The 13,138-nt window shown below is 38.1% G+C and overlaps 1 protein-coding gene across 5 annotated transcripts in view; it reads left to right on the top strand.

Moving 5' to 3' along the window:
- Window positions 1–13,138, top strand: part of mypn (myopalladin) — a 285,202-nt gene that overhangs the window by 180,821 nt on the left and 91,243 nt on the right. For all 5 annotated transcript variants that reach the window (XM_072239158.1, XM_072239157.1, XM_072239159.1 and 2 more), the window contains one exon: window positions 7,330–7,446. In XM_072239158.1, the coding sequence (XP_072095259.1) occupies window positions 7,330–7,446 (117 nt within the window). The remainder of the gene's footprint in view (window positions 1–7,329; window positions 7,447–13,138) is intronic.

The following is a 13,138-nucleotide window of genomic DNA, read 5'->3' as shown; positions in this document are numbered from 1 at the left end:
GTAGTCCCAACTAATTTGGGATATCTTCTATGTCCTGGAAGGTATTTATGATAATCACAAAGAGCAGGGGTCCCAGAACAGTTCTCTGTGGAACACTACTGTTCATTGACCTCTAGGCACAATATAATTGATCTACAATCACCCTGAAACCTGAAGGAGACATCATTCTTGCTGTAAGAGTCCATGGATCTTTTGGATCCAACTGAGCTGGATCCAGCATTGGTGTTAATGTCTCATCAAAGTATTACACTGGATCATTTAGATGAGATTATTTGGAAATGTGTAACCCAGTAGGTTTTGCATGTTTGGAAATAGATTTAAATTTTAAAATATCCAACAGAAATACTCCAGCTTGACAATTTCCCTATTTAATTTCCTTGAGTAGAATTGGGATCTATAGATTGCCAATAACACAAGCAAATTGTTATACTAGAACAATAATTCATTTCTAAATTTTACTTTGGAACTGTGGGTTTTTCAATTTCCTGAAATTTCCCAGTAAAAACAAGAGAAAAATAATTAAGATTCATGAAAATACTGCAATATGTACCCAATAATAAACACAAGAGACTATGTACTTAGATGCTGGGAATCTAGAGCAACCCACACAAAACGCTGGAGGAACTCAGCCAGTCAGGCAGCATTATGGAAATGAATGAACAGTTAATGTTTCGGGCCAAGACCCTTCATCATGACCTGTGTATATTGCAATAGTTACTCAAGGGAGTTTCTTTCTGACCCATTAGTAGGAATTGGTTTGTTCAGTTTGTTTTCTGAAATATTTATAGGGTTTTTTGCCAGACACAAGTTCATAAATATATCTGGCAGATATTGAAATATTTTTTGCCAGATCTCTTTACTGGGTGTGAGGTGATGAGAGAAGAAGTAGGTTTGTAAGTCAAGTTACTACCAACATGTACAAGAACAATGCCACGTTCAACTGTATTTGTTTCTAAATTGCAGATGTTTCGGCTCTATTAAGAAGCAGACATGTTCCTGGAGATTTTTGTTTTTGTTATATGGCAGTCCAGTCATATACATATCCAGACTCTTCATGGATACTTTATTGGAGGGAATAAAGGATGTCCTTTTAAACCAGTCCTGATATAGGGACTCAAACCAAAGCATTGATCTTTTATTCCCTCTGCACTGATGCTGCTTGACCCACTGAGTTCTTCCAGCAGTTGATTTTGCTCTCTTTTCCAAAATCTGCCATCTCTTGTGTCTCTTTTCATAAAATCAAACATCAGACCAATGTATTTAAGGAATCAACAAACCAAAGGAATATTAAATACATTCTTCAGAAGCAGGTATCCTTCAGTAAGCAGCTCTGATAGACCCAGACTTAAATTCTGATGAACTCAAGGGAAAAACTGGCAGGATAGAAATGTGAAGATATTTAAATTGCTGGGCTGTGATGTGCATTTTGTGAGCAGAAATTTAGCAGTCCTCCCAACTGGTTACAATCTTCCCATCCAAAATGGTTGTGGTGTGCTCCTTGCTATCACAATGCTACAATGAGGTAAGAATGTGCAAAGTAACAATGTGCAGAGTGTGCATAATGTCTGAACAATTGTGTTATGCCCTGGTTACGATTTTTATTGCTATGTAGCAGGTATTTGATTTTAGCAGTTCTGTAAGAGCAGTATGTTCTGCTTTTAGTATGTTTGGGTTTGAGCAAAAGATAAGGGGCTATGTTGTGTCAGCCATTCAGGGTGATGGAATTGGGAGAAGGTTCTGGAGAAAGCTGGGCGTAGAGTTTTTTGTGACAGACACTGGTGTGGGTCGAGGTCTTTTTGGCAGGAGCTGGCAGAAGACAGGAGGGAAGATGACTGAGGATGTTAAAGACAACTTCAAGATGAACTCAAACTTACGTGCACATTTGGATTGGGTTAACTATAATGGGCCCTTTTTTATTTTCTTTTTCCTGCTAACTGTTCGATAAAGCTGACATTTGTAAATATACTTTTCCTTATAATTGTATGCAGTATACGATTTGTTATTTCTTGCCGACAGCTAATTGCAAGGGAGCAGTATTTACACAGTATTTGCACAGTTCGGGGTTCGGGTGGTTGAGACATCCCAACTTTCTGGTTTTGGTGGAACACAAGTCATACCACCCCAGACGTACAGAGGTTGAGAAAGGTGGTTTCCTCACCACTGAGTCCAGTGGCTGTTCGGGGCTAACGTGCCACGTCTCTAGAGACCCGCGATAAAAAAGGGTTTCAATTGCAAGGAGAAGGAAGGTGAAGTTCAGGTGGCATATCAGTACTTCTCTAACTCACTTTGCTGGGTAATTTTATTCATGTAATGTTTATTGAGGTTGCACTTCGATAAAAACAAGTGATGGAAACATTCTGCAAGGCAGAAAGGATTTATTAAAGCATAAATAGGTTACAAATCCTTCAGAACTGGAAAAGCAAGAGAATAAGTTAATTTTAAATTGCAATAGGAGAGGGATGGATAAGGCAAAGGGATATGTACGATAGGGTAACATCAATGAAATGCTGGAGGAACTCAGAAAGTCAAGCAGCATCAATGGAAGGGAATAAACAGCTGACCTATGGCTATACTTGCCTGGAAGCACTCAATCCCACCCAATCTCAGAAGCTAGGCAGGTTCAGGCCTAGTTAGTACCTGGATGGCGCTGCAGAATCTCTTGAGTTTATGTCTCGGCCTGAAAAATGGACTGTTTGTTCCTCTCCATTGATGCTTCCTAACCTGCTGAGTTCCTCCAGCATTTACTCTGGATTTCCAGTATCTGCAGAATATCTTATGTCATATTCTATAATAGGATGAAGCCAAATTGTTCTGGGAATAAGCAGTAGAGATCCATTAATATAGGATAATTGAAATCCTTCAAAGTCACTGTCCTCTTGTATATTTCCACAATGCTGTTGTAACCTTGCTACTCCATCACTCAACATTATTCACGGTAATATCCTTCTTACTTGTTATATATTTGGATTTCTGAAGACTTTCAGTAAAGTACCACTTAAAAATTATTGCATAAGATATGTATTCAAGGAGTTGAGTAATGTATTAGCATGTTGATTAAAGTGATAGAGAATTAAGAAAGAAATATTTTTAGGTTTTCAAACAGTAATTAATGGGGTGCTTTTGAGATTAGTACAATTAGTACATTTACACAATTTGACCAAGTATTGTAACTAATTTTTTGACAAGAGTTGGTAGGAAAGTATGTTATATGAAGGACATTGAATCTGCTGAACAAGTGGCCTCAGGAGTGAAACCTGTTGGATTCTCCTGCTGCTGTAACCCATCCATATGAAGGTTTGACACACTGTGCATCTGAAGGTGCTCTTCTGCCCACCACTGTTGTAAAATGTAGTTACTTGAGTTACTGTCACCTTCTTGTCAGCTTGAACCAGTTCAGTCATTCTCCTTTGATCCCTCTCTTTAACAAGGTGTCTTTGCACCCTGGATGCTTTTTGTTTTTTGTACCATTGTCAGGAGATCAGAAGATTCTGAGATACTCAAACTACCCTGTCTGGCACCAACAATCATTCCATGGTCGCTTAGATCACATTTCTTCCCCATTCTGATGTTTGGTCTGAATAACAACTGAACCCCATGATTGTCTGATATTTGCATTAACAGGCAGGTGTACCTAATAAAGTGGCCATGGAGTGTGATTTAGCAGAAGCATTATAAATGGGAAATGCAAGACTATCTAGGTATCTAAGGGGAATAAAAGAAACAAAATGTTTTTAAACAGGGTAAAAGTATAGAATGATGCTATACAGAAGGATATGATCATTCATCTGCATGAAATACAGAAATTAATTTGCTTCATAAAAAGTTAAATAGGCCTTTATTGTAAGGAAAGTTGAGTATAAAATAGGGAAGTTTTGCTATAAACGTCCATGGCTTTGGTGAGGGCACACCTGTCATACTGTAAAGTGCTTCTGGTCTTCTTACTTAAGACCTTAGATCAATTTAGAAAAATACAGTAGGTTCATTCTTAGGAACAAGATAAGCACAAGAGGAATGATTGGGCTTTTATTTACTGTGGCTTTGAAGAATGGGGGGTACTTAATGGAAATAGATTCTGAACTCAATAGCATACTGCTGAGGCAATGTTTCCCTTTATGGAGGAATCTAGAGCTAAAGGCATGTGTTTAAGATATTCATTCAAGATTGAAGTGAAGCAAATTTCTCTCAGTGGCCATGAACTTTTGAAGTTCTGTACCCTAGATAACTGTGAAGCCTTAGACACTGAATATATTTAAGGCTGAAAGAAACTGAATTTTTGACAATAATAGAATCAAGGGCTATGAGGAGCAGGCAAGAAACTGGACTTTGACTTATTGAATGCCAGAACAAGTTCAAGGAGCTATATGGTGTGCTCCTGATCCTTTCTCTTATGTTCTAAAGTTAATTTTTAGTTGTTGAATGCTAAAAGATAATTATGCAATTACATTTCTGGGCACTTTATTTCTTTTCTATTCCTTCTTAGACATGTTTATCATTAATTTGCTACTCGAATTAAGCTATGATCATCTTTCTATCATTTTTATTACTTTCCTTTCTCAATTTCAGTTGCATGCTGTAGAGTTTAAAATTATTACTTTAAAAGAGAAAGTAGTTTAAACAGATAGTGTTCGCCATGCCAATAGGGATCTCCCGGTGGTAAGCCATTTCAATTCCACTTCACTTCCCACACTGACATATCTGTGGAAGGCCTCCTCAAAAGTCAGGTCATGACAAATGAAAATCAAATCACCTCGTATTTTTCCTGGGCTCTCTCCAACCTGGCAGCATGAGCATTGATTTCTCAAACTTCTGGTAATTGCTGCCCCTCTGTCCCTTTTCCTCTCTTTTTCTCTTTTTCCCTTTTTTTCTCTCTCCTCTTAATCCAGCTAACTCCAATCATTCCATAACTTTCCCCTCCACCACCCTTTCTCTCTCTCTCCATCTGCCTATCGTCCACACATTCATCTCACTGGTTTCCCTCCCGAACTTCCTCAATTTATTCCTGCTTCAGTATCTTCACTGTTTTATTCCATCATCTTCAGTCCCTTGTCACTTCCACCTATCACTGCCCAGCTTCTGACATCATTCCCACCCTCCTCTGTCTATCACATTACTCACCTAAGTCCATCAGTAACCTAGTGGCGCTTGCACATGTGAGCAGGAATGATGTCAGAAGCTGGGCAGTGATAGGTGGAAGTGATAAAGGACTGAAGGAAATTCAGCTACATCCCCTTTTGTTTCCAGTCCAGATTAAGGGTCTCTATCTGAAATGTTAACTGTCTATTTCCCACCATAGGTTCTGCCTGTCAAAGTCCTGCAGCGTTTTATGTGTTAAACAAGCAGTGTGCAGTGCACAATACACATTTTAGGAAACATTTTTAATTAAATGAAAAGGTTAGCTTTTGCATTTTAGAAGTAACTTGCAATAAAATGTGGAGCACATTTCAATGAAAGTTGTGAACTATGCATAAAGAGAGTTCCAAGGATATTGTTTTTACTGTATTTGTACAAAAGCATGCACCCCTATAATTATTACAAAAGAGAATTTGTCTTCTAAGTAGACTAAGGATTATGCTAACTGTTCACAGAACCTACTACCAGGTACATTTAGGGTCATAGAGCAATACAGCACAAAAACAGGCCCTTCAGGCCAACAAGTCTATGCTGACCACGATATCCACCTATCTAGTTCCAATTTCCTGCATGCAGCCCATGTCCTTCCAGGCCCCTCACCTTCATGTACCAATCAAAGAGATTCTATTGCCCCTGCCTCACCCATTTCCTATTGGCAGCTCATACCATACACTCACCACCCTCTATGTGCAAAAGTTTCCCCTTAGGTCATCTTCTGTGATTTGCTCCTCTTGTTGGTCAATGCACAAATGACACAACAATTTCCTAGAAGGCCGCAACATTTGTCAAAAGAACAGGCCAGGTTTTAATGCTTTTCAAGAGGAGTAAATCATGACGATGTTTCTCAAAGCAAGGATTGCCCAGTTTCACATAACTTCAGATTTTGTTAGCAACCATTTAGTGCACCAAAATACCTAAAGTTCTTTTCCAAAGAGTTTTTAAAAATGTATATTTTGAAATACTCAAGGAACAGGGTAGCAGTGAACTAAAAATCACTTTTTGGTTGTTTGAGATACATTGTCTATTTAGTTCTACTTTAAATTAAAAGAAAAAAGATCTGACACTTAATGAACAGAAGTTCTAAGTAGTTATTACGTAGCTGCATTTGATTCACATAAGCTTACTAATTTTATTGACATTCTGGCTCCATTGTTGGCTTTCTGATGGAATTGTAGAGTTGATGAAAATCTCACAAAATCAATCTGCAATTCCCAATCATACTATTTTTAATGCATTGAAAATGGCTGTCAGATGTTGGATCCCAATCACATATTTAGTGTTATGATAAATGTTCTCACCCACATGCCCAAGAGTCTGGTTTCAATATGGCTTGGCTATATATAATTTTACTGCCATCTTACACTTGAGGAAAGATTCTGGCTCTTTAAAAGCAGATGTAGATGGAAATTAAAGTCTGAAGTTAATACATCAAATTCCTCATTCGTCTGATGACTGTAAAATCAAGGCACTGCAAAGTTTATTGAAAATATTCCCATAACTTTACTCTGGCAGCCAATATATTCATTCAGATGAATTTTCACTGCACCCCAACCAGGACCACCAGTGTCTTAAATTCCTTTTGGATTGTACCATGTCAATTCCTCTCAGAATTGTATATACAGTACATAATTATGTAAAATCACCTCATCTTTATAAACTATCATGAGTGTAGATCCATCTATCTCATTCTTCATCACAGTGCACTGTTTTAACTATGGAATCAATGAATAACAGGTAACTAAAAATAAACCCAATGCTCCAAACATATTCTGACTACAGTACTGTAAAAAATGAAGCGTATTATCACCTCCTTATGTTCTTGTCCCCTTGAAATAAATGTTAAGGTTCAATTTTCCTTTCTGATTCCTACTTATACTTTTCCACCAGCTTTAAATGATTACTTGACTCTTAAATGACTTTACCCCTCCATAGGTTTATATTTTTTTCACCTGAATGAGATTATCCACTGGTTAGTTATTTAAAAAATACCACTGGATTTATGGGGGCATAAATTGTAACATCAACTGGCCTATTTGAAGTTCATATTACATTGTGAAAAAGGCATGCATTAATTCAATATATAATATGTATCGAGGAAAACACAGGCAAAGCAGACAACTATGACTCTAATGTATTGTTACATGATTAAATACTTGAATATGTTTGGAAAGCATCTGTAATTCATCTGAATCTTTTTAGAGGAGATATGCACCCTGGTAATTGCTGAAGCCTTTGCTGAAGACTCCGGGGTGTTTACGTGTACAGCTAGCAACAAGTATGGCACCATGTCAAGCATGGCTCACCTCTCTGTCCGTGGTAGGTCTACCCCCTTTTTAAAATAATTTTCTTCGTTACATTATTATCTTTTTGTTTCAGATGTAAACAAAAAACCAACATATTTTTCAAAAAAGAGTTTATTTTAGTCAAATTACATAGGATGCAATAGCCCATTGACATTAGACACCAGACCTCTGGATTAAGCAGCACTATTTTAGGATTAAACCTCTGACTTCAAAAGGTAAAAAGCTCATAGGATTAACCTTGATAGGATTTGGTAGAAAATGCAATAGGATTAGGCTATGGTTCAGAAACTAAGTATCCTGTATCATGACTCATTCTCTATCTCCTAATCACACCTTTCCTACCATTTAAAGTCACAAATAAGGTGGATGTAGATAACTCACCATTGGTTTGGATGAATACAGCAATAATTATATTCAAAAAGTTTAAAGCCATCCATTTTGTTTGAAAAGCTGAAACATTTGCTTGCACTACCATTTTGACAAAAGGTATCATTGTTTATCTCCAAAATTCACTCCAGCAACACATTTAGCCTTCTTCAATTGCACCTTTGACTACAGTCTCCACCACACAGAAGGAGAAGAGCAGCAGATGCAAGGAAATACCATATCTGAATCCGTTTCAAAGCCATATACTTTTCAAATTACTACTCTATGGTTTCCTAAGAAGTATGAACCTAATTTAGACATTCATAATTGCCTCCAAATTGGAAGTTTATCTCTTCATTGTCATTTTTCCCTCTTTGAATTCTTGCCTTGTTTAACATAGAGGAGATGGGGAAGATGGGAAGGAGAGTGGTACAGAGAAAGGACCCAGGCAACCCAGTAGTGCAGTGATTATGACTATGTCAGTGGGAGGACCTCATTACTTTTTAATTCCATTTTCAGCCCATTAACTCGACAGTAAAGCACTTGGTTGGGTGCTAGCTACAATATCCAAGGCAGGAATCTGTGGTTCTCAGGGCTATTCCCTGAGAACCAGAAGACACCAGAGCTCACTAGAAACAAAAAGTTCAGAAGCCAGCATTATGGGGAAGGAAGGAAGGAAGAAAGGATTAAGGTTACTGATGAATTTACACTTACCCTTTCAATGAAGAGAGACCATGACCTACGTAGTGATCAGCGTGACATATTACAGCCCAGGACATCAGAGTCCGGAGTTCAATTCCAGCGCCGTCTTCAGGGAGTTTGTATGTTCCCCCCGTGACCACATGGGTTTCTTCTCACAGTGCAAAGATGTACTGGTTAATTGGTCAATTGGCCATTGTAAGTTGTCCTATGGTTAGGCTAGTGTTAAAAAGGTGGGTTGCTGGGTGGCACAGTTAGTTGGGCCAGAAAGGCCTGTTCCACATATTATCTCTAAATAGTTAAAATAAATAAATAACAAGACTGAAAATTTATTTAATGGACAATGATCCCAATTTCTCCTAGCTTACAAAAAGGCTCTAAAAGCCACAAACTTGTTTAAATTATTTCTTTGACGTCATTTCTATAGTTCTTTTAAAAAGTGTATTTTTCTGTAAGAGTTTAATTCTGAAAATCTAATTCAGGGTAATGATGCTATCTGCAAGAGCTTACATTGCTGACATGCCCTCCTGTGATTTTCTATATGGTTGTAATTTCCTATAATATCCTTCTAACAAGATTAATGAATACAAACACATTACTTAACATCAACATTCCACTGTATCGTTTTTATAAAGAATCATTAAAGTTTTAGATAATTTATGACACCAGAGGAGGTGATTCCGTTATCATGCTAGTCGATAAACAACTATGCAACTCCTTGCATTTGATTCCCAACTTGCTGGTCTTAACTCTCTAAGTACATTCCAGATATGTTTTAAACATGATAAGAATTTCTGCCTCTACCACCCTTTCAGACAGAGTCTTACCACCCTTGGTGTGAATTCTCTTTCCTCATCTCCTTACTAATCTCTTTTTCAATCAATACATTGAGAATCCCATTTCATATCCTACATTTAAACTCATTGAGTTTGCTGGAAAATTTATAATTCCACCGTGTGATATCTTTAAAAACTATGTTAAAATATCTTGAGGTTTTAATAGGAATATTATCTGAATATTCTAGGTAAACTGCCTGTCCAGCACCACTAAAAACCCAAAGGTGCCAGATTATCAGAATTTTAATTATTGTGTTCCCTCAAAGGTCTCAGTTAAATTTCCCTTCACTTCCTGTTGAAGAAATCCAACTGAAGCCTGTCCAATCTTTCCTTGAGTTTCCCAGACCTGACAAATACCCACTTCACACAATCACATCTTTCCTGTAAAACAGTGATCAAAATTCTGAATTTATTTTACACAGTACTCAAACTGTGGTCTAAATATTACTGCATGTAGAACTAGGTTAACTGCTGTGGTCTTGTCTCCAACGCCTTAGCTAAAGGAAGACTTCCATTTTCTTTAAGAATCATATTGTTTGACTTTAAAGTTTTGCAAAACCCTACATTTCATAATATCTCCTCATTCACTGCAATGTCCACCCCCTTTGTTTTATTATCACTCTTCCCAACAAATGCATTCTGTTACACTTAACCAGATTGAATTCTGTTTTCCACTTCACAGCCCAACTGGTTAAGACCATTCATGACTTCTTGAAGTCAAAAATTCTCTTCCTTCCTGTAAGCTATATGGGCAATTTTTGTGTCATTTGTATCTGCATCCTTATATTTTAGTCTTTTATATATCCTAAAGGCGAGCAAATGTTGAATCTTGTGGAACCTTGCTGGTATAAGCCTTTCAGCCGAAAAAAGCACCAAGCAATCATTACCGTATGTTTCCCACTGCTGAGCTGATCTGATATGCTAAGCTCCCTTGGATCCTGTCAGCTTTGTCGTTAACCACCCTCCCAAGAGGAACCTTATTGAAAATCCTTCTATGATCTACAGAGACAATGTACAGAGAACATATGCTTGTCAACTTTCCTTGATACTCCTTCCAGCTGCCCAGCTTAATTTTTAAAAACTATATCCAGAATTGTACCACCCCTTTGAATCTCCACCTGCCCGCTCCTCCATCCAAACTGATGACATACATCTTAAAAATTTCTGCTAAATGCCATTTACGAATTCTACACCTTCAATACTTTTTTGGCAACATCTTTGTACATTTTTTCTGCACTCTTTCAATCTTATTGACATCTTTCCTGTAGGTAGGTGACCAAAACTGCACACGGTACTCCAAATTAGGCCTCAGCAATGCAATAAACAGCTTCAACGTAACATCCCACCTCCTGTAATCAGTGCCCTGATTTATGAAGGCCAGTGTGCAAAAGCTTTTTTATGACCTTTTCTACCTATGATGCCACTTTCAAGAAATTATGGACCTGTATTTCCAGGTCCTTCTGTTCTACTGCACTCCCCAGTGCGTGAATGCTCACCGTATAAGTCCTACCCTGGTTTGCCCTCCCAAAGTGCAATTTAACATCTGTATTAAATTCCATTTGCCATTTCTCAGCCCATTTTTCCAGCTGGTGCAGGCTATTACAGGATTTGGTAACATTCCTCACTAAACACTGCACACACAGTCTTGATGTCATTTGTAAATTTGCTGATCCAGTTTTCCACATTATCATCCAGATCGTTGATATAGTTCTGATCCTTACAGCACAACACTAGTCACAGGCTCCCCGTCAGAGAAGCAACCATCTACTATCACTCTCTGTCTTTTCCCATAAAACCGATGTCTAATCCAGTTTACTACCTCATCTTGAATGCCAAGTGACTGAACCTTCTTGACCATCCTCCCATGCAGGACCTGGTCAAAGGCCTTGCTAAAGTCTATGTAAAAAACATCCACTGCCTTGCTTTCATCAACTTTCCTGGTAATTTCCTCGTAAAACTCTTTAAGATTGGTTAGGCATGACCTACCACATACAAAACCATGTTGACTATCCATAATCAGTCCCTACCTACCCAACTACTTATATACCCAGTTCCTTAGAATACCTTCCAATAACTTACCCACTACTAATGTCAAGCTCGCCAGCCTATAATTTCCTGCCTTATTCTTAGAGCCTTTCTTAAACAATGAATAATATTTGCAATCCTCCAATCCTCCAGCACCTCATCTGTGGCTAAGGATGTTTTAAATTCCTCTGCTAGGGCCCCTGCAATTTCTGCACTAGCCTCCCACTATGTCCGAGGGAACGCCTTGCCTTGCCCTGGGGATTTATCCACCCTAATTTATCTTAAATCAGCAAATACCTCCTCCTCTGTAATCTGTATGATCTCACTGCTGCTGTGAGGTATATCCATGACCTCAATGCTGTTTTGCCACACTTCTGTAGACTTTGTGTCTGCCTCCTAAGTAAATAGAGATGGAAAAAATCCATTTAAGATCTCCCCATCTCTTTTGACTCCATGCATAGATGAACACTCTGATTTTCCAGAAGACCAATTATGTCCCTTGCTATCCTTTTGCTTTTAATACATCTGTAGAAGCCTTTGGGATTCTCCTTCACCTTGTCTGCTAGAGCAACCTCATTTCCTAATTTCTTTCTTAAATGTTCTCTTGCATTTCTTATACTCCTCAAGTACCTCATTTGTTCCTTCCTGCCTATACCTGCTATGCACCTCCTTTTTTTCTTAACCTGGGTCTAAATATCTCTCTAAAACCAAGATTCCCTAAACCTGGTATCCCTGCCTTTTATTCTGATGGGAACATACAAACTCTGTACTCTCAAAATTTCGCTTTTGAAGGCATCCCACATACCAAGTACACCTTTGCCAGAAAGCAACCTGTCCCAATCTACATTTGCCAGATTCTTTCATGATAGAAAGATGAGCTACCATTTCAGTGATAGTTAAAGTATCATCCTTCATTGTGCTCTGTTCATCTGACTTATTTACTATATTCCTTGTATTTAGATATGGATCATTAAGTGTATCCAGAGTTTAATTTTTCTATTTTTTGTTTGGTTCTCTTCCATATTCCTTCACAGATTTTCTACCATCCATTTCTAGCTCAGTTCCTTCATTTAAGCTTTCTATCACCATGCCAAGCTACTTCAAACTCTCCCCTACAATTCCAGTGAATCTATCTGAGAGGATATTATCACAGCCCAGTTGATGGGCAATGCTTCTTACCTGTACAGGTCCCACTATTCCTTGCACCTTTCTCCATGCTCCAAAAATGTAAAGCACCCCATCTGTACCACCTTTCCAATCACACATTCATCTACACAACCTTTGTGTTTATATGCTCACTGGTGGATGGCAGCAGGTATCATCCAGGATTTACTATGTTTGAAGTTCTGCTTCCTAGCTGTTTGGGGTCTGGTTACAGTACCTCAACTTTTTGTCTACCTAATTCATTGAGAGCAATATATATCAGTTTCTCTAGTTGTTTACCCTCTCCCTCCAGGGTATTCTGCAGCTGCTCATTCAATCTATGAACCTGATATCTGGAAGGAAGCATACCATCCTTGAAACATGTATGCTTCCACAGAAGTAACTGTGTGCCCACATAAGTGGAAGAACTTATAAATATAGTTATATTTTCCTTTCTCCTCTCACTGTACAGCTGAGCTCTATAGTTGCTCTTCCCAGTTCAAACTTCTTCATTTTTGGTATTTCGTGGTCTTCTGAACTTCCTGCCTGGACTTTTCTTCATCTTTCTGCCAGTCAACCAGTTTTTCATTGCTTACACATTTTTTAAACTTAAGTTTAAAGTTAAATTTAAGAAAA

Source organism: Mobula birostris, chromosome 21 (assembly GCF_030028105.1).
Source record: "Mobula birostris isolate sMobBir1 chromosome 21, sMobBir1.hap1, whole genome shotgun sequence".
Taxonomy (NCBI): domain Eukaryota; kingdom Metazoa; phylum Chordata; class Chondrichthyes; order Myliobatiformes; family Myliobatidae; genus Mobula; species Mobula birostris.
Note: the sequence above shows the minus strand (reverse complement) of the source record. Positions and strands in the feature narration are given on the sequence as shown.